Source organism: Notolabrus celidotus, chromosome 21, assembly GCF_009762535.1.
Source record: "Notolabrus celidotus isolate fNotCel1 chromosome 21, fNotCel1.pri, whole genome shotgun sequence".
Lineage (NCBI taxonomy): Eukaryota > Metazoa > Chordata > Actinopteri > Labriformes > Labridae > Notolabrus > Notolabrus celidotus.
The window spans coordinates 25,187,227-25,214,242 of NC_048292.1; the positions used below are offsets into that span (position 1 = coordinate 25,187,227).

The window sequence follows — 27,016 nt, forward strand, 5'->3', positions numbered from 1 at the left end:
ACAATGCAAAAGCAGGTTTGAAATGACAAATAAAAAATAAAGAATCCTAAGCTAACCTCTGATTATTAGTTTATATACTTTAGAAGATTAGAAGGATGGGTTGCAGCATTGTCACCACTTTATTCATAAATTGCTTAACTCAAAATTAAAATTGACTGTATGTATATGCATATATGTGTGCGTATTTGTATGTGTATATATATATATATGTATATATATATATATATATATACATATATATATATATATATATATACGTGTGTGTGTGTGTGTGTGTGTGTGTGTGTGTGTGTGTGTGTGTGTGTGTGTGTAGGAATTCATTAATGTATATATAGGCTATGTATATTTACTTATTTATTTTTTGGAGGTTATTTATATATGAATTTATGTATTTTTAAATCTAAGTTTTGATAATTTTCTATATACCCTTCTTTTCTACTTATTTTCAAATGATTATTATTATTATCTTTTTCTTTCTATTTTATATTTCTATATTATCTACTTTCCGATTTTGTATGGGTGGAGCGTCACATAATTTCAAACAGAATGTTGTGTCGAAAAGGTTCAAACTTGTAAGAAATGTATATCATGTACAGTGTATATATAACATTGACACAATAAAGTATAAAAAAATAAATATAAATGTAAGATTTGAAAATGGTTTAGTCGCTCATAAAACATAGTTAAGATAATTAAAGGTAACTTGAAATAAAATATAAAGATATAATAATAATAATAATAATAATAATAATAATAATAATAATAATAATAATAATAATAATAATAATAATTTTTAAGTGGGTTATAATAACAAATGTTTATTTATATAACACACTTAACGATTAAAGCAACAAAGTGTTTTACGGAAGCAAATAGTTACCATGGCTTCCCATCAAATACTGCATAATTTTTAAGATTCTGTCTCTTACTTTCAAGGCCATCAACAACTTAGCTCTTCATTACCTCATTGACCTCCTCCATACAAAAGTACTCACCCATATTTTATTTTAATTAATTATATTTTATTTAATTTTACCCTTGTCATTGCTATTATTATTGTTATTATATATTTAACTATATTAGTACATTGTTGTATACCTCTGTTCTGTGTTGTAAGCTGTTGTAACAAAAGAATTTCCCCCAACGGGGGACAAATAAAGTATATCTTATCTTATCTTATCTTATCATAGTATTGCATTGTTATTCTGTTCTATTTATGTTTTTATTTACTGTTGAGTGTTGTTTTTATTGTTGGTATGTTGTAAGATGACCTTTAGTGTCCAGAAAGGCACCTATAAATCAAATGTGTTATTATTATAGGTATTATTATTATTATTATTATTATTATTATTATTATTATTATTATTATTATTATTCCCAAAATAAAAATGAATGTTAAATGCTTTTTAATTTGAATTTTGATAATAATTTAGCGGGGTTTTTTAAAAAAAATTAAAAAGTAAATGTCATTTTATTTTTTTCTTTAATTGTGTAAAATAATTTTCATTCTTGAAGATTAAAATGAATATGCATAATGGGTTTTTTAATATTAATTGTATCTATTAGTCAAATAATGTGCCTGTTATTGTAAAATTTGAAAACATTTCTGTTAACATAGTTTTAAAATTAGTTTTTTTCGTTTAAATTTTGGTAACTATTTGCTACCACAGCTGTAAGATTGATTCTTTTTAGTCTAGAATATATTTATAAATGTATGTCCGTCTACGGCCTCACCCTGATGTTCCTGTAGGAGGCGATATGGTCCCCTAGATTGGTCACAGTTCACCTGAGAAGAGGAGAAAGTGAAAGCATACACATTGGCTGCTGGACGTTGCGCAGAGAAGTTTTTATGATGGTTTTTACGGATCCTAATCCATTTGACGAACGTGTGTTGGGTCTTTACAGAGCTGTCAGATGGATCTGGTTTCCCTTTTATTGTACTCACTTTGTATTGTGATGATCTGTGCGCCCGGGCCTGCGCAGGGCTCGACCGGCGGTGAGTGTACAATAACAAAGTCAATTTAACTTAAAGTTTGAAAAAGATTCCCTTTAATTTCAGTCGTATGCTGCAGTTATTCCGTCTATGGCAGTGTATGGTAAAATGATGGTTGTCTGTGGGCGTCACAATGCATGGGATTCTTTTTTAACCTTCTGATATGATCAAATGTATTTTTGATATACTTTTCTTTTCTCATTCAACTCTAATTGATTTAAACAAACACTACAAACATTTTTAAAAGTAACAAATGAGGCTGTTTTTTTAAGATTATGTCCTTTTCAATAGATAACTGATGGATCATTTTAAATCTAAGTAGAGATTGGCCAATATCCTACTGCTGTATTAATGTGTTACTGATTAATCTCAACATTACAGTATGGATCAAACTGTAAATTCAAGTTCAGGTCAATGAACCCTGTTATGTATTAAGAGTTGTCTTTTGGAAAGCTTTAATTACAGGACCCCTTTACAAGAAAAAAAAAATAATGCAGCCTTATCTTCACAAGATCTCGTGTTATTCATTGTTCTCTTTTATTTAAAACCAAGGCGTACAAAAATGACTTAGCACAGAAACTGAAAGGAAAGCATTGGCTTTCTGCTGTTGTCATGTCTGCTACGTTATTCTTTTTTTTTTTTCTTCCAGACCAAACCCGTTGTCCATGCCCAGATATTCCAACAAGACCTCTGACTGAACCTCCAAATGGGACCTGTTTAACCAAATTTCGCTATGTATGTATCCACGGTTATGTGAGGAAGGCAGGAACCTCAAACCTCATCAAATGCAATGGAGCTGATGGTGATTCACAGGGTACCTGGTCCACCCCCAGCCTCGAATGTATACGTAAGATGAATTCATTATTATACCTCTACATCACTCCAAACATTCAAACTCAGTTTTCAGAGAATGGTGCTCACTCAGGTCTGTTCATTTAGTCCAGCAATAGTTAATCAGTTAACACAAAAAATATTTTTGGAGGGGTGACTTTTTTTTATCAGGGGTTCCAGATGGTTGTGAGGGGCACTCAGTTTTGGCCACTTTGTGAGTTTGGTGAGCTAATCATCACAGTGCATGGTCCAGTGTGTGTTCCTGAATGCCCCTGATCTGGAGCAAGTGTGGGAAGCTTATTTATACTCCTGCAGCCTGTTGCACCAGCTGTGCGTAAGTTGTGTCCTAAGTTAGGGTGTAAAGTCCACCCTAACCATACATTGAAACTAGTTAGTTTGTAACTTCAGTTGCATCATTGTTTGGTTTTGTCACAGAGACGTAAGGTTTATCTTAACTAGTAGACCGTAGCGTCCAAACTAATCAAAACATTGTCGCAGATATGACATTTACACTTCCAGCAGCCAATCAGAGGAAGTCACCAATTTTGAGCAGGGGTTGTTACATTTTCTTTTTTCTTTTCGTCTCTGAACTGACCAACAGCTGAAACGAACGTCTGCCAACTGCTGCTACAGTCGCAGAACAACAACAAAAGTTGAGTAAATCTTGATAAAGTGTCACAGTACGGTGATAACTAAAGCCTAAAGCCTTAATCTACAGTGTGTATAATAACAGTGACATCAAGTGGTAAAATGATCAACTGCAACATACGTTAATATTCTAGAGAGCAAATCTTGGTCATCATATTTTTCCAAAGGATGTAATCTCTCTCTTGGATATCGTGTTGCCGACGTAATCTAGCTGGGAGAACCCTCTGTATCTCCTCATCCTCCAAATGATCTCACTTTACAATACAACTGGCAACCAGTACTCTACAGAGGACTCTATACCTACTAAGTGTAAGATTTACGTTATAACTCAGCTGGTGCAACTCACAAAACATTAGCAGAGTGTAAACTCCATCCTAAATGAGAACTTACGTTCAAACTGGTCTACGTTTGAACTTACACCCAGCTGGTGCAACAGGCCGCTGGGCTCCAGTTCCCTGTACTGACTCTTTAGCTCACCATCAGAGTTAGTGAGAGGAGCTCTTCTGTGGTCTCTGCACTGTGTAGTTTGGCTAAGCAACACGAAACCTCTCTGGCAATTTTGCCCTCTCAGATGATATCAATAAGAAAATAGTTTAATTGAAGTTGGGTGGGTCCTTATCCCAGTCTTTTGGTTATCTTCTAAGGCATCTCTAGTAGTCCTTGAGCTGTGTTCAAGGATTTTCCTGGGTCTCTGCATACCTTGGTTTCCTGTCAGTTGCTCTAGTTTCTCTCTTATTATTATGAAGTACATGCGTCCCACACCCCCTCATCCTGATAATGGTCTTGTTCAGTGATTCCTAAACTGTAGTGCCTGATGGTGCCCGAGAGTCCTACCAAAAAACCTGCAAACATCAAACTGTCCCAATTCCGTAGTTCCAAACCAATGTCTATCATCTAATTTATGTTAATATTGACATTGTTTTTTTATTTATTGTTTATTATAAAGTTATGAAATGATTTATGTAACTTTATAGAGATAATGAGTTAAGTTTTTTCACTTTTTTGAATAAAAACCTATACCTAAGAATAAAAACAAAACAAAAATTAATTAACAATAGAAACAAAAAAATGCTACCCTAGGGAGAATAAATAAGTATGTTTGTTGATTCAAATTATGGCTGTATAAATGGACTGAGGGCCAGGGCCGAGTCCATGAAACCAAGACTGAGAAAGCTCAAGGTAAGGGTGAAGTCATGCATGCATTAAATCACTAACTTGGGCTGGGTGCTGGTTACGGTGTATTGAATCTTTACAGGGTATAAGTGGAACTTTGTGCTATGACCTTATTAAAGCTCAGGGCTTGTTGTAAAGCAGAGAGAAAGGTCAACTAGATATTACAGAGAGGCTGTCAGGAATCAGATGTCTGTTATATATGTCGTTGTCACACTGAAAAACACTACTTCAAAGTTTTGAGAGTGTAGGAGCAGACCAGCAAACATGACCGACAGGGTCCAGTCACACGGCTTACACCTCTCACAGGCAGCAGAGACAGAGGGAACAATTCTTTGAACTCAGTCTTGGAGTAGTGCAGCTGATGAGTGACCTTAAAACCTCTGGTAACCTAAATCTGCAAAAACCTTTCTATGATATTTCTGATCATATGTGCATATTATTACATATATAAAAGTGTTAGAACTGAACCTGATTAATTTTGGAATCATTATCAGTTAAGTTATTAAAAAAGTTCTAATACTGGGTGTTAAAGGCTCTGGGAACATCACTTGAAATATCAAAAACTCATATATAATGCAAAAGTCAGTGTGTCTTTAGGCATCAATGGAAATGTAATTAGAAATAAACATCAATGACTGTTAGAAAACCTAGTTAAAGGTGACATATCATGCAAAATCGACTTTTTAATGGTTCTCTACCTGAAATATGTTTCCCTGGCATGTCTACAAACCCCCCGAAAATGAAAAAAATCCCTTCTGCCCCTGTTCTGATTTCTCCACCTTTCTGTAAATGTGTGTGAAACGAGCTGTTTCAGACTTCCGTGTTTTTGTTACGTAACAACAATATCCGGTCTGTCACAGAGTCAGAGCTTGGAGCTTGTTCAGCCCATAGACTGTATAAAATAATACTGAATCCCCCCTCCGTTTTCCATTACCTGCACAAATGTGTGCTAACAAGGAGCTTAGGAGGGAGGCATGCTAGTTGTAGGCTGTCTTAATAAACACAAAGGTCGGTTTTACTCCCCACGTCTTCAGATTTGAAGATCTAGTGGATGATTTTTACTTATCATGGATAAGTGCTAGTGGTAGTTAGCATAGCCACATAGCTACATGTTCGTCGCTGTGTACCAAGACATACGTCAACATACTGACAAATAAAACAACAAGAAACACTAAATCTGTGACCAATGGTTCAGAAAGGTCCTGCTGCAAGCGCCTCTCCATCAGGATCAGATTCTGGTTCAGATTGAAGTAACGCGGGTCTGTGAGCAGCCGTGTATATTCAGCCAACTTGTAAACATTAGATCAACGTGCTGGAGAGCCGGGGCCACACCCACTTCCTGAGGGGGCGTGGTCAGAGAGAAAATCGACTGTTCTGAGCAGGGCTGAAGAAGAGGGTTCTTCAGGCATGCCAAAATCTGATTTCAAAGTATTTTTTTGAGCATAAACTTTAAAGACATGTTTTGGGGACCTCTTAGACTGGTATGTATTGATGAAAAAAGCGTGATATGTCACCTTTAAAGCACAGTCTGCTTTCCCCTTAACACCATCTCTCAGGAATGTGTGGGCGTGGCAGCCAACGTTAAGATTTACATATGTAATTTAAACTAAACCATAGCAACAGTCACAACATGACGCAGCGCAGAAAGAATGTAGTCGAACCGTATTTAAAATGGTGTCTGAGTGCTGAGTTACAAAATACTTCAATTACTTATTACTTTTATTATTATGTTGTCCCCATGTTCAGGACATCAGGAACAAGTGATGCCTGTGAGGCTGAGCATTAAAACCTTCGAGAAGACTTGTTTGTACTTTTAGGTCTTGGAGTAAAAACACATGTACTTTTAAGCCACTAATAACTGAGTATGCATTTACAAATTGGTCTAAAGATTTGCAGTGCAGAGGACACATTTGCAGATCTGTGTACACATTTGTGGATCCCTGTACGCCTTTGCAGAATTGCATTTTTGTTCGTTACATTTTTGTACACAAATAAGTAAAAGGTTCACAGTACTTACGAGTGACAGTGTTGAAGGGTTTACATCAACAAACAAAAACAGACAACACTGGAACAGGTTGGTCAGTCTGGTCGTACTATGGATCCAGGCTGTTAGTATGCATAGTAATCTCAGTCCTTAAAGCAGAGTAGAAGAGGGAAAACTAATGAAGTACATACATCAGTACAATAATTACAAGGCTTAATTGACAAACAGAGGCCAGCAGCAGGACAGAGTAGGATACTATTCAGGAACAAGTGGGAAAATAATATTTTCTGCATAAACAAGGAAGGGGCCTGACACCTCTCTGAATTTACGAGAGGATCCTTTCAATGTATATCGAATTTTTTCAAGTTTTAAGTTATTAAAAATCTCTTTTACCCAGCGGGTGTGGGAAGGGGGTGTTGTTCATTTCCACCTGATTAGAATGAGGCTTCAAGCAAATGAAGTAACAAAGGCAATTATATCTGATTGTGGTTTCAGTAAAGGCACCGGAGAGATGCCAAAAAAGGGTGTCATAGCATTAGGTTTTAGAAATGTCTTTGTACCCATTTCTGGCTCATTTGACACAGTAACAAATAGCTTTGCAACAATTATAGCTCCATATGAGGCTGAAGTGCAGGATGGCAGGGCACAGTTAAGCCCTGACTTTTCTGGGCAAAGTTTGGGAACCGGTCCTGGGGGAAATGAGCGGAATGTATGCAGGACTGTTGTGGCACGACTTTGCCACAGCTCATCAGAAACGCAAATGACAAGCCGTCATAGTGGATGTGAAGCGGAACACATGTTCATAGTGGCGCCAAGAGCAGAGGGATAGCTAGCTATGCAAACAGACAGACTGACAGTCAGTTTGGGTTAGCAAGCAAGCTAATAGCAGAGCAGTAGATCAGAAGTCCATTTCAAGGGCTCTGGATGGACAGCAAAGGTGGAGAGAGTAGTTGCTCAGATGTTGGGCAGCAGTAGCTCAGTCCATAGGGACTTGGCTTGGGAGCCGGAGGGTCGCCAGTTCGAGTGGACTGGTGGCTGGAGAGGTGTTGGTTCACTTGCCTGGGCACTGCCGAGGTGCCCTTGAGCAAGGCACCGAACATCCAACTGCTGGGGGTGTGCTGACTGTTGGCAGCATCCTCTCTCAGACGTCTCTCCTTAAGTGCATGTTTGTGCATAAAAAATGTGTATATAGAGTATATACCAAACTGTGTGTGTAGCATGACAAAAAATTACACAAGTGGAAAATTGAATTTCCCCCATGGAGATTAATAAAGTACGTTTCTTCTTCATCTTCTAAAGACAGATTGAGCAGGAGCGGAATAACTGTTGTACAAAGTTAGGGCATGACTTGACCTTTATTTTTTAATGATTGATTAGATATCTATTACACAATAAATATTAAATCATAACTCACCAGGAAGTTGAAGCCTAGTGTTTATAGAACATGACCTGATCTTGTGTAATCCTCTCACCCATGACTCATCTGTGATCTCCACAGCCGGGTCCTTCACCCATGCATCTTTTGTATGGAGAGATGAGGCTGGAGAAGAGATTAACTAACCGCATTTGTTTGGACTTTTTTTCCCTTTTCCCTTCTGAATTTCTGACACTGTCTCAAGACTTTCTAACCCAGTAACATGTATTACATGTAGGAGGGCCCTTTAAGAAACTCTTCAATGACAAATAGCGATGTAGTCATCCAGAGGTGTTTGCAGAGAGTTCACAGTTTTGTGTAGGGTGTCCTGCTCAAACTTGTGAAACTGGTCCGTACTCCAAAGAAAAACAAGAGTGTGTTCCTTGAGGGCTACAGCAGAGGTAGTTTGTAGAATAGCAGACAGTTTAGAATTGTATACTACAGTAAATAGGTTCTTTGAGGCCAGCAAGTACTGCCAAATGCATGCATTATTGAGGAGCAGGGGCTCTTCCTGTTCAAATATTGATAACTCATCTGAACTCAAAGTTACAATGCCACACTGCAAAGACTGAAATCTAATTAAGATTGAATATCTCAGATAAGGGTGTAAGTTGATTATTTTTTGCCTTATAAGATTGTTTTTCTCACTCAGCAGTTTTGATGTTAGAGTGTTTTTGGTCCTGAATGATCTCAGTAAGATATTAGAAGAAGAAGAAGAAAGGTACTGTATTGATCCCCAGGGGGAAATTAATTTTTTTCCACTTTTTTGGACATGCTACACGCACAGTTTTTTTGGTATATACATACAAATGCACACACATGCAGTGAACATGCCTAGGGAGAGATGTCTGAGAGAGGATACTGCTGTCAACCAGTGCACCCCAAGCAGTTGGAAGTTCGGTGCCTTGCTCAAGGGCACCTCGGCAGTGCCTAGGCAAGCCACCAGCCACCAGTCCACTTGCCAAATTTCGTCCATGCTGGGACCCGAGCCGGCGACCCTTCGGTTCCCAAGCCAAGTCCCTATGGACTGAGCTACTGCCGCACCCAGCTTGTTACTGAGATTTTATGAACTATATTGAGTAATACATGCTTGAAACTACAATATCAACTGTTACAAAGCTGTTTCATCAACACTCACAAGTATAAAACTGTTTTTTCAAAGTAATAATTTCTTATTTCAAGCATGAAATAAGAAATCATGACTTTGACACAATTATATCTCTTCACACAATTAAAACAAATGACAGCCAAATGTAATCCACTGTTTTATTTTCAATGAAACAATAGACAATATGTGCTACTATATATTAGTACAGTTGGCACAGTACTGATATCCAACTGACATTTATTATTTAAACATTTAACATTTCAAACAGTTTCAAACAGAAATAATTACATTCAGATACGTTCTTCCAAATTACAAGGCAGAAAATGATCCTATATCATGAGAAATATGTTCTTAACTTTTGTCTTTCCATCATGAAATGTAAATTATTTTTTTGGTATAACTTTACTGGTTTCAAGAAATGTAATGCCTAGTGCATGTCATAATGTCAAGATAATGGCACTAGCATTTACTTCATTTAAGAATATTTTTCAACATATTGAGAAAAGAAGTCTCATTCTTGTATTTCTATCAAGAAAAATGCACTTGTTATTAGTAAAAATACACTAATTTGAAGGTACTGCTGGGTTCATTGAGGTTAGATATTTTGACTTGTTTTGGAAAGTCTTGACAAGCCAAATTTTCTTGTTCTGTTGGCCGATAATTTTGCTTAGTTTAAGTAATATTTGTATATTTTTCTTGTTTTTGAAGGCTGGCTTTTTGCAGAAAACTTAGGTGTGTGTGCCTGTGTGTGTGTGTATTTGTGAGAATGGATAAATTAGAGGCAAACTTTCTCGCCTGTATTGTGCAACATAAGTCTGCTGTGCAACATTGACAGCAGGCTGGGAAAACTAGACTTTTCACAGTTGAGAGTCCAAGTGCTCAGACTAGAACAAAGCTGTTTTTGATTTAATATCACATTACTGGATCTAAAGCAATATCCAATCCCAAGTGGGAGCAGCTATATTTAAACAACCCCCAGGCTATACAATGACAACCTCAATAAAGTTGCATCAATAAGAAGTCACTACGCTCAGCAGTTTAAACCTGGCCCCCTCTTAAGCCCTGAGAACCAGATCCAAATTCATGGGTGAGTAGAACTACTTGTCACTAAAAACCTTTTCTCCAAAGTGAAGAACATTCCTGTAACAGAGGTTTTTCTTCCACATGGGCATATTTTCCATACACACACACACACACACACACTGCAGTCCGCCTTAGAAGGACACTGCATACAGTGTACAGCCACCTACATGTGAGTTGTGTCTGTAATAATTACAAGTAAAATTATTGTAGTTTCTATTAACAAGTGGTATTCATCTGGGGGTCTGAATGTTAGCGTTGTAGTATGTTTATAGACCCAGTGGGATGGACCAACCACGAATCAGTATGTTTTAGTGTGTACAGTATAAATAGCCCACATGGGAAGTAAAAGCTTTCCTGCTCCCATCTGCAGTAATCTGAGGACAATTTATTTATCTGTTGTATATCTGCATATAAGCGCAACTAACAATCTGTTTTGAGTCAAACGTTTGAATCTGCTTGATGGTTGATGATTTAGTTTTCCCAAAAATGATCAATCAAGCCAGCCTCACTCTAAAAACTGCTGTGTTAAAAAATAACCCAATTTGGGTTATTATAGTAACCCACTGCTGGGTCAAAAAGGGACAGACCCAGCCATGGGTCATTTGAACACAGCAGGGTAGGGTTATGGGTATGACCCAGTAAGTTGGGTTATGTATTTAACTAAAACAATTGGTAAAAATAACCAGATTGTTGAGTAAAAGGAACCAGGGACTGGGTTAAAATAATACCACCCATAGTCTGTGTTATCAGAATCAATTATTTTGCATATTTTTTTGGTGCATGGACCTGTTAAGTCAGCATTAGAAATATGTATTATTGCACTTTACTTATTTAGACTTTAACCATTGAACTCATAACCCATCTTAAAATCCTCAAAACCTACTTATCTCACATCATGAAGACTAACTATTTTTCTAACCCCCCCTTACCATGCACCTTAGCAAAATGTATTCCTTACATCAACCTCCATTCAAGAAACAAGAATTGAAAAGTGTATTCTCCTCTTGAGGACAGACCTGACAAGTGGTGCATTTTTACCTTTTAAAGATCTTCATCAGATGTTATTTCAACAAACTTAAGACCTTTTAGTTTCAAGTAAATCAAATGTAAATGTGGTTATTTTTCAAGTTCAGACAACTGAAGTAAGCCCAGTGTAACTTACTATTTACAGTGAAACTGGGACTCACCAGAAACATGAAGAGGCCTCTGTAGGGGATGAAATTAACCAGGAAATGTCAGCATTCAATTTGCAGACATATCTGAAGGAGTTTCACCAGGATGCCTAAAGTGTTAGTCATCCCAGAGGCATGTAAGGTTGTCAGACAATAACTGATGGGTTCCAAGGTTGATGAGTTTTAATGATACATATGACTTTGCAGTAGTGGATCAGTCTCTGTTTTTAGTAGATAAGAGGCTATATTGCATGATGAATGAAATGAGTTGTTGCTCCATTGAGGCAGTTACCAAAATACAGATTTCATCATGTAAGGATGCACCATTACATTACATTAACTGTATATCAGTTTTTGAGATATATGAAAAATTGAAAGATGTTTACATTAATTTCTTGTCTTTAGCATGAAGCTGAACAGCTTTTCTAAAATGTTTTGGAAACACACAAATTCAACATTTTCTGTATTTCTATCTGTACTGGTCATAGAAACTAGGTTTTCTCAATGCAGCTTTTAAAGTCTTATAACGCACTGATTTGTTTTGACTTTGGACAAGTCATGCATTAGAACATATTTACATGAAACTTACAAAAAAGTGCTAATAGGGCTGTAAGAGCAGGCAACATTTGTTGAATTTGTGCTAAAGCCTGCTTTTTAATGAAGTCTGGTTTCAGTGGAGATTTTACCACTGCATTAAAATATAAGACAGTATTTTCATCATCGCTATTTTTTATTTAAAGCATATATGGTTGATTGAACATGTTTTTCTACCCTGCAGGGAGCAAAATAGTTAGATTGTGATCATGAGTATGCATACGCTGACTTAAATATCAAAATTTTAAAGCAGATAGAAACCAAGACATTGCAGCATTTCTTTCACGCCTTATCCGTCCCCTCTTTTGTAATTTTTCCAAAATCCTTACAATGCCACTTAAAATACCTAAATGACTTTGGAAGCATTAATGGACCTCTTCCAGAAATTCACAAGCTTTGGTTTCATGATGTGCACATACAGAAGTATCAGTGAATATCAAACTTGTTGGCTGGTTAGATTCATACTCTGCCAAATGAGTAAATGTGTTATCACAAGGGGGGGGGTTAGAAAAAATGTTAAAGTCTGCTCACAGTGTATATTAACCCGACCCGGATCCTTAGGTCAACAGGTGGAAGAATTTTAACCATACCCAGAGTGAAATCAAAGTCTGGTGAAGGGGCCTTCAGCTACTGTGGTCCTTCTCTTTGGAACAAACTGCCTGCTGACCTCAGGTCCATCACTACTGTCTGCACTTTTAAAAAAAAATCAAAACATATTTATTTTCTCACGCGTATGAATGATGTGATGACTGATGTGACTGGCTGCATGTGCAGCAACACTTGATGTTTGTTTGATTGCTGTGTCTGATGTATGTTGGGTGTTTTATTTATTATATTTTTTTAAATGTTGTTATGTTTGTAATTCTCCATGTTAAGCACATTGAGCTTACGTGTAATGAAATGTGCATTAGAAATAGAATTGCTTTTGGTATCATAAGATTGGACTTTCAACAATGACAATGTAGTGGAGGTTGACAGGAAACGAGTGACTTCCTGGACAAACAGCAGTATATCATCAGCATACAGTGACATCAGAATCAGAATCAGCTTTATTGGCCAGGTATGCTTGAACACACAAGGAATTTGTTTTGGTAAACTGTGCTCTCTTTGTACAAGCCATAAGAATAAGGCATACAAATATAAATATAATAATAATAACATCAACTGTAAATACAAAAGAACAACAAATAGGCATGACTAATGTGTAATGTGTACAGGCTAAACATAATATGATATTAGTGCAGTGGTGAGTAGTGCATGTGATGTGCTTTGTGTTATTGACTGTCAAAAAAGGCAAAGACCAATTGTTGAATTGGTTGTGGCTTGGCTAAAGCCTTTTGTTACATTCTAATTCCTTGGCATTCACAGGGGAAAATAAACAAAAAGCAGTATTATAAAATAAGGACGTTGTACTTTTTGGAGCTTCACATTTATTCCTTCTTCAAAATCCACAAACTCTATTGGTTCAAATTAATTAATTCTACATTTTTGGGTCACCTGTTCATGTTATCAGCACTCAGCTGATTAAAATATGTCCAACTTCTCATTTGTCATGTTTCAGCTGACCCAAGAATAACCACAACGCCACAAACGCCAGGCCAAGCAGAAACAAGTGAGTGTATCTATATGCATTAATAAATGGAGGAATGGCATTTACCATGATATTAATTCAATGCTAAAACTGGGATTTCACCATAAAAGAACATGAGTAATGCTGTAAGACACAGGTTTCTTGTGGCTGCAATGACTAGTTGGAATTTTAGAAAGTGACAACAGAGACAACACAGGATTGGGTAACAGTTGCTTTGTTTCATTTTTGAGTGGTTGTAGCATAATAAAGTAATATATCCATCCAAACCACAGACTATACAGAAAGGACAACGTCACCTGATCTCTTCCCAGTAGTAGTTGAAGTTGTAGTTATTAAGGTAGTCCGAGTGCTAATATCAATAGTAGCAGTGAAAGAAGTTGTAGGAGTTGCACTCTTACATTTAGAAGACTTAAGACTTTTATTAACAATATTAACAATATTAACAACAACACTAACCCTTGCATGTTTTATTTTGGTTCTTAAAACTGTGTGGCTCATTATACAAGACAAGGACTCGAGCTCTTCAGTGTAGTTCACAGGAATATTGCTTACAGTTGAAGTAAGAGTATTAGCAGTAGTGCATGCTGTCATGCCCTCAGCAGTGCAGGTATAAATACATGTCTTTTCTTATCAGCAGCAGCCTCCACCAGTCAACAGATGACTCAGAGTATGATACCCTCAACTACAGAGGCTGCAGAAACAAACAGCACAGAGCCCACCTCCCTCGTGACAGATCACTCACAGGGTAAATATTTGACAGTCACACATATTGCGCTTCCTTATAACTGGTCAGATGATTTTGTTGGCAATGAAATCTGGGTCTCTGTATGTATTAAACTTTTGATTACGGTCTTTGGATCCATGTCCTTATTAATGTTACCCAGTGCAAGGAAACGCAAGTTAATTTGTGTAGCATCTTTGAGGCTATTTGAGGTACTTAAAGGATATTAAGGCATGACTAGATATGTATGGACACAAAATGTGTGGTTAAGATTTAGGTCTGGCACCAAAAACAGCATCCCGGTATGTTAAGCCATAGTTTAACTGTAAAAATGTTTAAAAGCATTCCTTTTTCTTTTCATTTACTTGCTCAGTGCTTCCATAACACCATAGACCACGCTCAATACTTTTTTATGTTTATCCCAGTTATTGGGGACATTAAGATGTTAAACAAAAGTGGTCCCAGATTAAAGCCTTGGGGAACGCCACAGGTCAGTTTCCTGTGCTCATATGAACATAAGAACATTAGATTGATTTTAATGATTGAAAAACAGAATACCAGTTTTTTTCCCCAGATTATCACAGCAGGTAGGAGTTAAATTCATTGCATTTAAATTTAGTTGTATTGTTTCATTTTTATTAAAAAGGGAGGAGTAACCCTTAGAATGTTCATAATACAGTTACATGCAGTGGTGGGCAGTAACAGAGTCAATTTACTTGAGTACTGTACTTAAGTACATGTTTTGAGTATCTGTACTTTACTTGAGTATTGTTTTTTTTACTCCACTACTCCACTATTTCTATCAGTGCTCTAGTTACTCTCTACTTTATCTTTGAAGTCAGCTCATGAATTTCCTTCTCTTTCCTGAAATCTGATCCTAAGACAGTAAACTGTGTTTGTGTAGTTCTGTTTGTCTCAGTGGTTTAGTTGTACCTGTATATCGTGCGTCTCCACGGTTGACGTGGAGCAATCACAGAGCAGATTTCACTCAGATCAGGCAGTTCATGTAGAGGTGGTAATGATGGCTATAATTCTCCACCTGAGCACCCATGTACATATCTTCAGCCCGTGTTAGAGGTTTTTGAAATGAAGAATGATACGTAGCGTTTGAAATGTTCTCCCTGTTTCCCACTCTGCCCAAACATTCAAACATTCACTGTCCAACCTGAGGAAGCGTGTTGAGCTACGTAACATTTGTTTCATTCCAGATGAACATTTCAAACTAAGCTGTCTGTGCTTGGAGTAACTTAGAGTCTGTTTTTATTCCATGGTATAGTTTTAGAGATTTCAAGTAATGGTTTCTAAATAAACAGAATGTAACAGAATGTACTCATATGTATTCTTGACTGCACTTATGTCTCTTGAAAATACAACGTTTTAAGATTTTTTAAGAAGTACTTTGAATACTTCAGTATTTTTAAAAGCAAGTACTTCAGTACTTTAGCTCAAGTAATAATCTGACAGAGCAACTTTCCCTTGTATTGGAGTAATATTTGACCAGGAGGATCTATACTTTGACTTAAGTAATGAGGCTGTGTACTTTGTCCACCACTGGTTACATGACGGGTTTAGAGTCAGAAAAGGTGTTTTCTTCATGCTGATCTTTGTTATCAACTCAAAATAATTCTTTGATTTCATTTTTTTCTTATTTTCCTTTTTCTTTTTTAAAATGTATACACATATGTCATGTGAACATTTATTCTGCCCTATTAGCAACAGTACATTGCTCCATATGGGAATTGTAGCTGCCAGATGTGTTGGCCTTAGGATCTCTGGACTCATCAGGAAATTATTTAGGTCCTGACACAAAGCCACACCTTTTTAAAACAAAGCCATAATTAAAACAAGTTTCAACTTCAAACAGGTTCATATTAATCCAAACTGGTCTCATCAGGTTCTGTCACTGTCCTATGTTTGGGTTTAGCTCTGTGTGTGGTGGTTGGAAAATATATCCATCGTAAAATCAAAAGAGTATATAAATTGAAGCATGTTTTTTTTTTGCTGTTTATTCTATTGTAAACCTTGATAGTAATATATATTGATATTTCCACCATCTTCTCTCTTCTGGGACAGCATATTTTGTGACACAAACAGCAGGCGTAAAGACAACACCAATCCCGACCACCACAAGATCTTCAGACAACAGCACAGCTGATCCTCTCGTGTGGAATGGTAAGCTTTCTTACCATTTGTTTTTACCCACGTTCAGTGGTGGACAAAGTACACAGCTTCATTACTTAAGTCAAAGTATAGATACTTCATGTCTAATATTACTCCAATACAAGTGAAAGTTGTTCAGTAAGATTATTACTTGAGCTAAAGTACTGAAGTACTTGCTTTTAAAAATACTGAAGTATTCAAAGTACTTCTTAAAAAGAAATCTCAAAACGTTGTATTTTCACAAAGCATGAGTGCAGTCAAGAATACATAGAAGTACATTCTGTTACATTCTGTTTATTTAGAAACCATTACTTGAAATCTCCAAAACTATACCATGGAATAAAAACAGACACTAAGTTACTCTAAGTACAGACAGCTTAGTTAGAAATGTTCATCTGGAATGAAACAAATGTTACGTAGCTCAACACTCTTCCTCAGGTTGGACAGTGAATGTTTGGATGTTTGGGCAGAGTGGGAAACAGGGAGAACATTTAAAACCATACGTATCATTCTTCATTTCAAAAACCTCTAACACGGGCTGAAGATATGGCCATGGGTGCTCAGGTGGAGAATTATAGCCATCAGTACCACCTCTAAATGAACTGTCTGATCTGAGTGAAATCTGCTCTGTGTTTGCTCCATGTCAACCATGGAGACGCACGATATACAGGTACGACTAAACCACTGAGACAAACAGAACTACACAAACACAGTTTACTGTCTTAGGATCAGATTTCAGGAAAGAGAAGGAAATTCATGATCTGACTTCAAAGATAAAGTAGAGAGTAACTAGAGCACTGATAGAAATGTAATGGAGTCAAAAGTACAATAATTATCTTTTGAATGCAGTGGAGTAAAAGTCATAAGTATCCCCAAAAAATAATACTCAAGTAAAGTACAGATACTCAAAAAATGTACACAAGTACAGTACTCAAGTAAATTTACTCTGTTACTGTCCACCACTGCTCACGTTCATATCATATGTCCTACTAGGAGAAATATAACTAGGGGGGTTGTAAATGAGTGATGAATGAAAGCTGTATAGGGCCTTTTACTTTTTTAAATATACCTATACAGTTATGAAAAAGTATGTCAACCCTTTGGAATTACCTGGATTTTTGCATAAATTACCAAAGTCCTTAGCCGAGGGGTTCACATACTTTTTCCACCCTGCACTGTGAATGTTTACATGGTGTGGTCAATAAAAACATGAACATATGTTTTTTTTTGTTGTTGTATTAGTTTAAGCAGACTGTGTTTGTCTATTGTTGGGAATTAGATGAAGATAAGAACACATTTTATGACCAATTTATACAGAAATCCAGGTAATTCCAAAGGGTTCACATACTTTTTCTTGCAACTGTATATTGAAATGTTTTATGTTAATTATCTGTTCCTTATTGACAGAACAAAGCCATGGGACAGCTGCTGGAGTAACCTGTGCTGCTTTGGCAATCGTCTGTGGTGTAATTGGAATAAGCTTTTGGTGTTACAGGAGGTAAGCTAGAAAAATGTGAACAAAGCAGTAGATTTGTATTGATGGAGCTATGTCACACCACACGTTTGTGTCCTGTTGTCAGTTTTCTAGTCACTAAGCCATTGTTATTTCTTCATATTTTAGGAAAAAAAGCAACATCCCCCCACCCACAAGAGAAGAACAGACACCTATGAATCCAGTTCCGCCTGAGCAGGAGATCTAGTGTTCAATAAGTGCTGCTGCTGTAACAGAGAGTCCCAACAGTTCATGGGTTCACCTCCATGTTATGAAGAACAGGGGATTTCCTGCACACAGGACTGGTGACAGTGACTGATTCTGGCTGAAGATCCATATAATGTTCTGTGAACATTATCAGGAAACCCAATGCAAGCTTAATGGGACATTTCTCTGAGATTTCATGGCTTTCTATGAGGATCATTTTTTGGACATTTTGCAAGACAAAAAGGAAATGTTGGAGCAGAGAGGGGATGACACGTGGAAGTCGGCAGAAGATGGAATCAAAAGCTGGCTCTCAACAATAAGACCAATAAGTCACAACGAGGACTTGTCTTCAATGGTATGCACTTTGTGACATGAGCTACCAGACATTGAGACTCTTGCACTGCACATAATGAGCTTTAATTTTGTGACCAATAATAAGGTGCTACAACAGACTGCAACCCAAGTCCAACAACTTCTGCATGTATTAGGGCAGCTGGATTGTATCGTATATGTTGTATAAGCAAAGCTAAAAGTATTATGCCTTAATGACTCACTTCTTATGGATAGCTTTTGAAATCTTGTGACCGACAGAACAAGCACACTCGCACTTTTAACTACACTTTACAACCCCTGTGGCTCGCTGATGATCCAATGTACTCAGGAAAAATCGTCTTCATTTAGCATTAGTGAATTTCACAATCTTAGGACTGAATGGTTGTATAAGGACTGATAAGAGTGTGCCAACAGGAAGTTGGTATACTTTACTCCTGCCCTTTCTCAATGTAAGTAGGTAGAAAAAGTGTTGTCAGAGCCAGGTGCATTGTGGACTAGGAACTCAGACTGGTATTAAGACAGATGTGTGATGCGTGAGGTTGCTGAGTGAACTGATCATGACGTGACGGTTAAACCCCAGAGGGTTGTCAAAACTTATCTGTTTAAGTTCAATACTGATTTTGAAAAATTTAAGATGTTTTCAACCATTTTCAACCTTTGAGATAAAACTTGCGCAAGTCAATTTTAAACCCATAATGGATGCATTTTACCCATACACTGTATAAAATATGGACGCAGTATCCGTGACGTCACCCATCTGTTTCTGAATGCTATTTTGAAGCCAATCGTCAGCGGCAGCCATATTGCTGCTGTCGAGCCAGTGTGACGTAAAGAGGCGGGCTTTGAGCCTCCTAGCCAACAGCTACAGTGTTCCCACAGGCAGCTGTGCCTCTCATTGGAAGACTAGTAATCTCAATATCTTCAAAATTGCTGCGTTAGAAAAAAATTCACCCCCCTCACAGTGAGAGGACATCGAGAAATGAGCTATTCCGACTACACTGGTCTTTTGTACCAGGCTGTAAACATGTTTATTTCTGCTGTAAAGATCGGCTTTTCCCCATTCATGTGTATGTGACTTCCGGTACTTCCTGAGCTAGCCTCAAGTGGATCCTCGATGAACTGCAGCTTTTAACACTTCCGCATTGACCTATTTTATACAGTCTATGGCATTGACTCATATTTTTTAGACCGGAGGTTGCCGCTTGATTTTACCCCAATACAAATAAAGCATTTAACACTGTTAAATTATCCATGGTAGCATGATTACACATCCTGGTGTTGATAACTGCCACTCTCCAGCAGTCTAGCGCTCACAGAAATGTAATCCACACCCTTGTTTGTTCTTAAACCTGATTGGACATTAATAGATGCATTCAATGAGGCAGATTCTGTGGGGAAATTTGTTGTCATGCTGGAAATGACAGAATAACAGTCACATTAGTTGAATGGGGTCACATTTTACTCGACACACTCACTGAAAACCTCAAGTATTTTCATGTCATCAGACTAAAGTCCGAGTCAAGTCCCGAGTCATTGATGCCAAAATCCAAGTTGAGTTGGAAGTCTTTGATGATATTGTCAAGTTTAGTCCAAAGTCATCAAAATTGTGATTCGAGTCTGACTCAAGTTCAAGTCGCGTGACTCGAGTCCACACCTCTGTTTAACAGCATCATAGACATTAAGGGTTGGAGTTCGTCTTCATGAATATGTCTGGTATTGATTGTTAACTTTACATCTTTGATATCAGTCTTTCCTGAATGGCCTGAAACCTGATTTATTTTCATTCTTAATCATTGTACTGAACTATTAAAAACACATTCATGAACTGCACTTTAACTGAGTGTTATGTTCCTGCCATACAATGACATAAACATAATTGAATCATAGCTGTTCACAGCCACATCTGTTTATTCTTCACTGTGCTGTGATGATGAGGTCGGCAGGCTAGCTAAGTGGTTAGCATGGTGCCCATCTAAAGAGGCAGGTGCTATGCTAGTTGTAAAGTAAGCTAGGCTAATTAGCTAACCAACTTAAAAGGGCAAGTTCATGATTCTTTAGTAAACAACAGAGTCAATCTTTTTTTAAGATTTATTTACAGTGTGTCCAGCATTATCTGACCACTGATAATCATTTGTTCAGCTGTTGTTTGTTCAGCAGCTCTACTTTTATTTATTAATGTGTTGCTTAGTGATACAAGACGGGTGAGAGACATGACAATACCATACACAATATATAAAACAAAGTGAAAGACAAGACAACAAGTGAACATTTCAAAGAGGGATGTGTTTTTGTGAGTGTGTGGGTGTGTGTCTGTGTGTGTATGGATTTGTGTGAGTGTGTGTAAGTGTGGGCGTGTGTCTGTATGTTTAATTGTATCAAATAGGACAGTAGTTTGAGATAAACTGGGTGGGAGAAGGTAGTGAAAATAAATGAATAGAGATACCAAACATTAAATAATTATAATGATAGATAAATACATAAAAAGAAAGAAAAATAGAAAGAAAAAAAAGGATATATAAATCACACTTCCATTAATATTAATAAAGACAACAATCATCAGGAATTATTACTACCATCGCATACAAATTAGATAAATAAATAATAATTATAATAATGAAAATAAAATAAACTACTTCAGCGGGCAAGTAAGAAATTCAGTTAATATAAATAGAGATATAATAGTACAACAACTACTACTAATAATAATAGTAATATTCATAATAGTAATTAGTTTGATTTAATACAAATGAAGAATAAATACATAAATAAAAATATTATAACTAAATACTAAATAATTATAGTAATGATAATAGTAAGGGTAATAATATCAATAGTACTAGTAGTAGTTTTTGTTTTTTCCCCAGATTTGTTGGGTTCCTATAAATCTAATTATCATAGTACGGTGATGCAGTGGTAACCCAACAACAGCAGCTCTACTTTCGAGAAATGTCTGCTGAGGCATCATTTTACATTCATGGTGCCCTGGGAGCAGGAGGAGCAGCAATCTCTGACTAATGCACTTATGTGTGTTCAGCCTTGTCCTTAAAACGGTCATTTAACCCACATTACATAAAAATGGAGCTTTGTCAATTATTAATAGGCTCTAGCCTTGCACATTGTTCAAAATCAAACAGCCCATCCTACCAAGAATAAAAACCAGCACTGCCTCCTTTGTTTCATGACATAAATCAGCTGTTTTTCACTTTCCACTCTCTGCTGTAATAACAGACAAGCTCACATTGACAAGTTGAATTCATGAACTTTGATAAAGGCAATGGCCACTAATTAGCTTCCTTGTTAGCATGTCTGGTGTGAGACACTGAGTCTTAAAATAACAGTTTGAAAACCCCCCCATTGCCAGAGCAAATTTTTAGGAAATGACCTCATTGTCTCAATATAAAAATATGTTCCAAACTACAGTGTAACTCAGTAAATATCTAAACAGTAGTCAAAGGGGAAAAACTCTACAGTCTGTGCTTAAAATGATAAGGGGGCGATATCAGACACAAGCATATTAGTGAATAGCAAAAAATCTACACACCCCTGTTAAAATGCAACGTTTTGTGATGTAAAAAAATGAGACCAAGATAAATCATGTCAGAACTTTTTCCACCTTTAATGTGACCTATAACATGAACAATTCAATTAAAAAAATTGAAATCTTTTAGGGGGAAGAATAAAAAATACATAACTAAAATAATGTGGTTGCATAAGTGTACACACCCTCAAATAACTGGGGATGTGGCTGTGTTCAGAATTAACCAATCACATTCAAACTCATGACAAATAGTAGTCAGTATACACCTGTCATAATTTAAAGTGACTTTGATTAATCCCAATAAAGATCAGCTGTTCTAGGAGGATTTTCATTTCCTCAGTTTCATCTCTCAGCAAAAGCCGTGGTCCACAGAGAGCTTCCAAAGCAGCAGAGGGATCTCATTGTTGAAAGGTATCAGTCAGGAGAAGGGTACAAACATGTTCCAAGGCACTAGATGTACCATGGACCACAGTGAAGACCGTCATCATCAAGTGGAGAAAATATGGAACAACAGTGACATTACCAAGAACTGGACATCCCTCCAAAACTGATGAAAAGAAGAGAAGAAAACTGTTCAGGGAGGCTTCTAAGAGGTCTACAGCAACATTAAAGGATCTGCAGGGATTTCTGACTAGTACTGGCTGTGTACTGCATGTGACAACATCTCTCCTATTCTTCATATGTTTCAGCTATGGGTAGGGTGGCAAGGTGGAAGACTTTTCTTATGAAGAAAAACATCCAAGCCCGGCAACATGTTTCAAAAACATACATGAAGTCTCCAAAAAGCATCAAATGTTTTATGGTCTGATGAAACCAAGGTTGAACTTTTTGGCCATAATTCCAAAAGGTATGTTTGGCGTAAAAACAACGCTGCACATCACATAAAGAACACCAGAGCCACAGAGAAGCATGGTGAGGGCAGCATCATGCTTTAAGGCCTGTTTTTCTTCAGCTGGAACCAGGGCCTTAGTCAAGGTGGAGGGAAGTATGAACAGTTACAAACACCAGTCAGTTTAACACAAAACCTCCAGACCTCCATTAGAAAGATGAAGATGAAGAGGATTTTCACCTTTCAACATGACAACAAACCAAAGCAAACATCCAAATCAACAAAAGCATGTAATAACAGACAAGCTCACATTAACAAGTTGAATTCATGAACTTTGATAAAGACAATGGCAACTAATTAGCTTCCTTGTTAGCATTTCTATAGCCAGAACTTACCCACCCTGGTGTGAGATACTGAGTCTTAAAATAACAGTTTGAAAACCCCCCGATTGCCAGAACAAATCTTTTAGGAAATGACCTCATTGTCTCAATATAAAAATATGTTCCAAACTACAGTGTAACTCAGTAAATATCTAAACAGTAGTCAAAGGGGAAAAACTCTACAGTCTGTGCTTAAAATGATATGGGGTCGATATCAGACACAAGCATATGTTAGTGAATAGCAAAAGTCTACACACCCCTGCTTTAAAATGCAACGTTTTGTGATGTAAAAAAATGAGACCAAGATAAATCATGTCAGAACTTTTTCCACCTTTAATGTGACCTATAACATGAACAATTCAACTGGAAAAAAAAGCTCACATCGACAAGTTGAATTCATGAACTTTGATAAAGGCAATGGCCACTAATTAGCTTCCTTGTTAGCATGTCTATAGCCAGAACTTACCCACCCTGGTGTGAGATACTGAATCTTAAAATAACAGTTTGAAAACCCCCAATTGCCAAAGCAATTTTTTGTAACTCTTTAAATATCTAAACAGTAGTCATAGGAGAAAACTTCTACAGTCAGTGCTTAAAATGATACAGGGTCGATATCAGACACAAGCTTACAGTATTTTAGTGTGACACTTGCCATACCTTGCACAATGAACATAAAAGCAGAAGGAAGTGCTCTGTCCCTGCACAAACTAGATAAAAGTTTAACCTTCACTGTGAGCAAAAGTTATTTCCAAATGAGACAATTTCCAGTTATGTCAAATGATGTCTCACTTCTCCATTTTCAACCTGCTGGTAAAGAAATACAAAAGGACTGTCCCTGCTAGAGTGCAGACAACAGATTTCCTGTTATGGTTTTCTTGACATGAGCACACTGCTGGTCACATACAGCATTGAAGTTTGAGTCATAGTAAAATGTAACTCAGGTGACAGACCATTTTAATGTAGAAGAGGTGCTGGTCATCAAAATCCTTTTTTTGTCTTATGGAATAAAAAGCTTCAGTAGATTTATGCCACGAATGTAAACACAGCTCAGTATTCTAACCAAGATCCCGGAGTCGATATGTAGCAGCCGTTTTGGCAGCAGGAACTCAGCTGCCAAACAGCTGTTATATTTGGCCACATGCCAAACACAACTCTCTTCTTGCTGAAGTAAGACAAGCCAGCCAGCAGTTCTGTCTCTGTTTTTTAATACAGTGAAATGTCACACAGTCAAACAGCGCTCTCCGGTTAGCGTTTACTGTTAGATGATAATTGCATTCATTCAGTCTCTTAACTGCAACAACAACAACATGCATTTTTGATATTAAAAAAGGATAAAAGATTAAGAAATATGTGCAAAAATGTAAAACTGCAAACATGTCACTTTCATCATCTCGTGATGTCCAAACATCTGACACTATTCCTGGCTGTTAACGTCCTCCTCAGAATGATTCAGACAAACTGAAGGTCCTCTCCTGACATTGCACAAAGGCAGCGCTCTTCTTGGTCCTTGAGACGAACAGAATTAAAAAAGTGCCAGGAGCATCAAGTCGTGGACGCCCACTCCAAGTCTCTGCGGGATTTCTGCCATGGAGAGCACGTCGTCGGTCATGAGAAAGGCCATGGGTCCGATGCGGTTCCACACACATCTCTCACACAACGGGCCACCAGTGGATACACCATCAGTCTGGACAAAGATGAAGAAGGGAGAATTTAAAAGTCAAAAGGAAATGTGTCTGAGGGTGTGGCAACTATTATGCTTTTTGATTTTTGGCTGACAAAAAATAGCCATGAACGATTTTTACTATTTGTAATACAACTGTAACAAAATTCAAACAGGACATTACTGCTACCTAAAAATACAGCACATCACTAACAAGCTGTTAGTGTACCAGCTGAAAAAGAGTTGATTCTGTAGCCATAGTAACATCGGCCTGTTTGATACTTTCTTACACATTTCATCTCTCGTTTGCTCATGATGAATGCTGATCCAGGCGTGGTACAGTTTGGACAGTCGGTAACGCAGCACGGGAGAGGATCGCCTGCTTTCATCAATGATTTCGGCATGTCCGACTTCAGGAAGTATTCCTGGAGGTGACAGATGGATAATGATGTGGTGAAACAGGGAGGAAACAAATAGTTTCTACTCAACTCAAAGAGTTTCTTGTAAAAAATGAACACACCCTGTTCTTTTTGATTTTAGAGTTACCACATAAATCTGCTAGACTGCCATCATTACTGCCAAGTAGGAATGTTAACAATGAATCAAGTATCAATTCATTGATTGTTAAGAACTTACTTGAACACATTTTTTTATTTGAATTTTCTATCATGATGAACAAACATGTGGTCTCATATTTGGTTCAGCTATCAGGGAGTTGTTTTAAGTTTAAAGCATGTTTCAGAATCAGCTGACTGAAGATGTTGCTCACAGCAGAGACACTCAGCTGGGGGCTGCAGCTGAGTGACAGGTCTCCACGAGCGCTTTTTCCCTCCGCCACCAGACTGATTATGACCCGGTTGTGCTCCCGGCTGACAGCTGACAACGTTCACATGTTTATTTTTCTTAATAAGAAGGAGTAGACAGAAAACTGGACACTGAGAGTCTGAAATATGTTTCTGTTCAGTTCTCTTGTTGAAGTCTGAGCCTTCACTATCATGACTGTATGTCCACAGAGATTAAGAGCCTGCTCCACATGTTGATATTTAGAGCGTTTTACATTTTGAACACCCCAATAAGATCCATAGCAATTAATGCTGTCAGTTATATACATTGCGTTGTGAAGAGAATTTGATCTAAGGGAGAAACACACTTGGCATTATTTTAGAAATGGAAAAAAAATTACGTTGTTTTTTTTTAATGAGTAATCGATAATCAAACGTTAGCATCTCCAAAGATCGATCACAGAAAATACTTGAAATGTACATCCCTACTGCCAAGTAATATATGAAAGTCAAGGTAACCTGTGGAGGTGCAGGAACAGGAAGATGATGCAGTACATCATCCTGCTGATGTTTTATAATATCACATTTAAACCTGGAATCTCTGGCAGCAGTGAGTCCAGCAAAAAGACGGTTTAAACACAAGCATGGAGGTGATCAGTACAGTTTGAAAAATGAAAGATGAAGGTGGTCTGGTAATTTATTACAGGAAATGCACTCCACATCAAAACTGAGTTTCAGACAGATTAACCTCACTCTAAATGAGCCGATCAATATCTCGCAGCCAACATATCAGTCTTTGTTTGAAGCTTGTGTTACAGGGAATAATGGAGGGATAATGATGAGCTCATTCTTGTCCCAAAGGCATCTCTAATGGATAACAGTCTAGCACTGTCATCCCACTTAACTGCCGGTACACCAGCACTATGGGTTTTTTTTCCTCTCTTCTAGCAGTTTCTTCAGGACATCAATAAAAAAAAACAGAGACATGGAAAGAGAAGTCAAAACTGCTAAGTGAACACAAATTCAGTCTGAGCCGCAATAACTGGGACAGAGAGGCTGCACTGTTATCCATGTGTTGCACAATCCAGACAAGGCTGAGCTCACTTTGAGCTTCTGATGCATCAGCAGAAAGCTATGAAATCTTGCAGGTTTTTTTTCTGCCACTCAAGGACATTCAGAGACTTGTCCTGAAGCCACTCCTTTGTTATCTTGGCTGTGTGCTTAGGATTGTTGTCCTGTTGGAATGTGAACCTTCGCTGCAGTCTGAGGTCCAGAGCGCTTTGGAGCAGGTTTTCATCATGGATCTCTCTGTACATTGCTGCA

General features: G+C 37.4%; 2 protein-coding genes across 6 annotated transcripts in view; one reads left to right on the forward strand and one right to left on the reverse strand.

Annotated features, from left to right (window-relative positions):
* Positions 1-1,751: 1,751 nt before the first annotated feature.
* On the forward strand, positions 1,752-20,334 carry il15ra (interleukin 15 receptor subunit alpha). 5 transcript variants are annotated; one of them, XM_034673046.1, is made up of 7 exons: positions 1,753-1,996; positions 2,643-2,840; positions 13,562-13,612; positions 14,226-14,336; positions 16,386-16,484; positions 17,880-17,970; positions 18,094-20,334. In XM_034673046.1, the coding sequence occupies exons 1-7, from the start codon at positions 1,915-1,917 to the stop codon at positions 18,170-18,172; spliced, it is 711 nt and encodes a 236-aa protein (XP_034528937.1). In that variant the 5' UTR covers positions 1,753-1,914; the 3' UTR covers positions 18,173-20,334. The 5 variants fall into 5 exon arrangements, with proteins under 5 accessions (XP_034528940.1, XP_034528937.1, XP_034528941.1 ...); XM_034673045.1 differs by having other exon boundaries at positions 1,755-1,996; positions 14,229-14,336; positions 18,094-19,314; XM_034673049.1 differs by lacking the exon at positions 16,386-16,484 and having other exon boundaries at positions 1,752-1,996; positions 18,094-19,314.
* A 4,105-nt stretch (positions 20,335-24,439) lies between these two features.
* Positions 24,440-27,016, reverse strand: part of fbxo18 (F-box DNA helicase 1) — a 31,063-nt gene continuing 28,486 nt past the window's right edge. Inside the window, exons 20-21 of the mRNA XM_034673461.1 lie at positions 25,202-25,336; positions 24,440-24,935 (exon numbers count right to left, since the gene is read on the reverse strand). Of these exons, the coding sequence (XP_034529352.1) occupies positions 24,774-24,935; positions 25,202-25,336 (297 nt within the window). The 3' untranslated portion in view covers positions 24,440-24,773. The remainder of the gene's footprint in view (positions 24,936-25,201; positions 25,337-27,016) is intronic.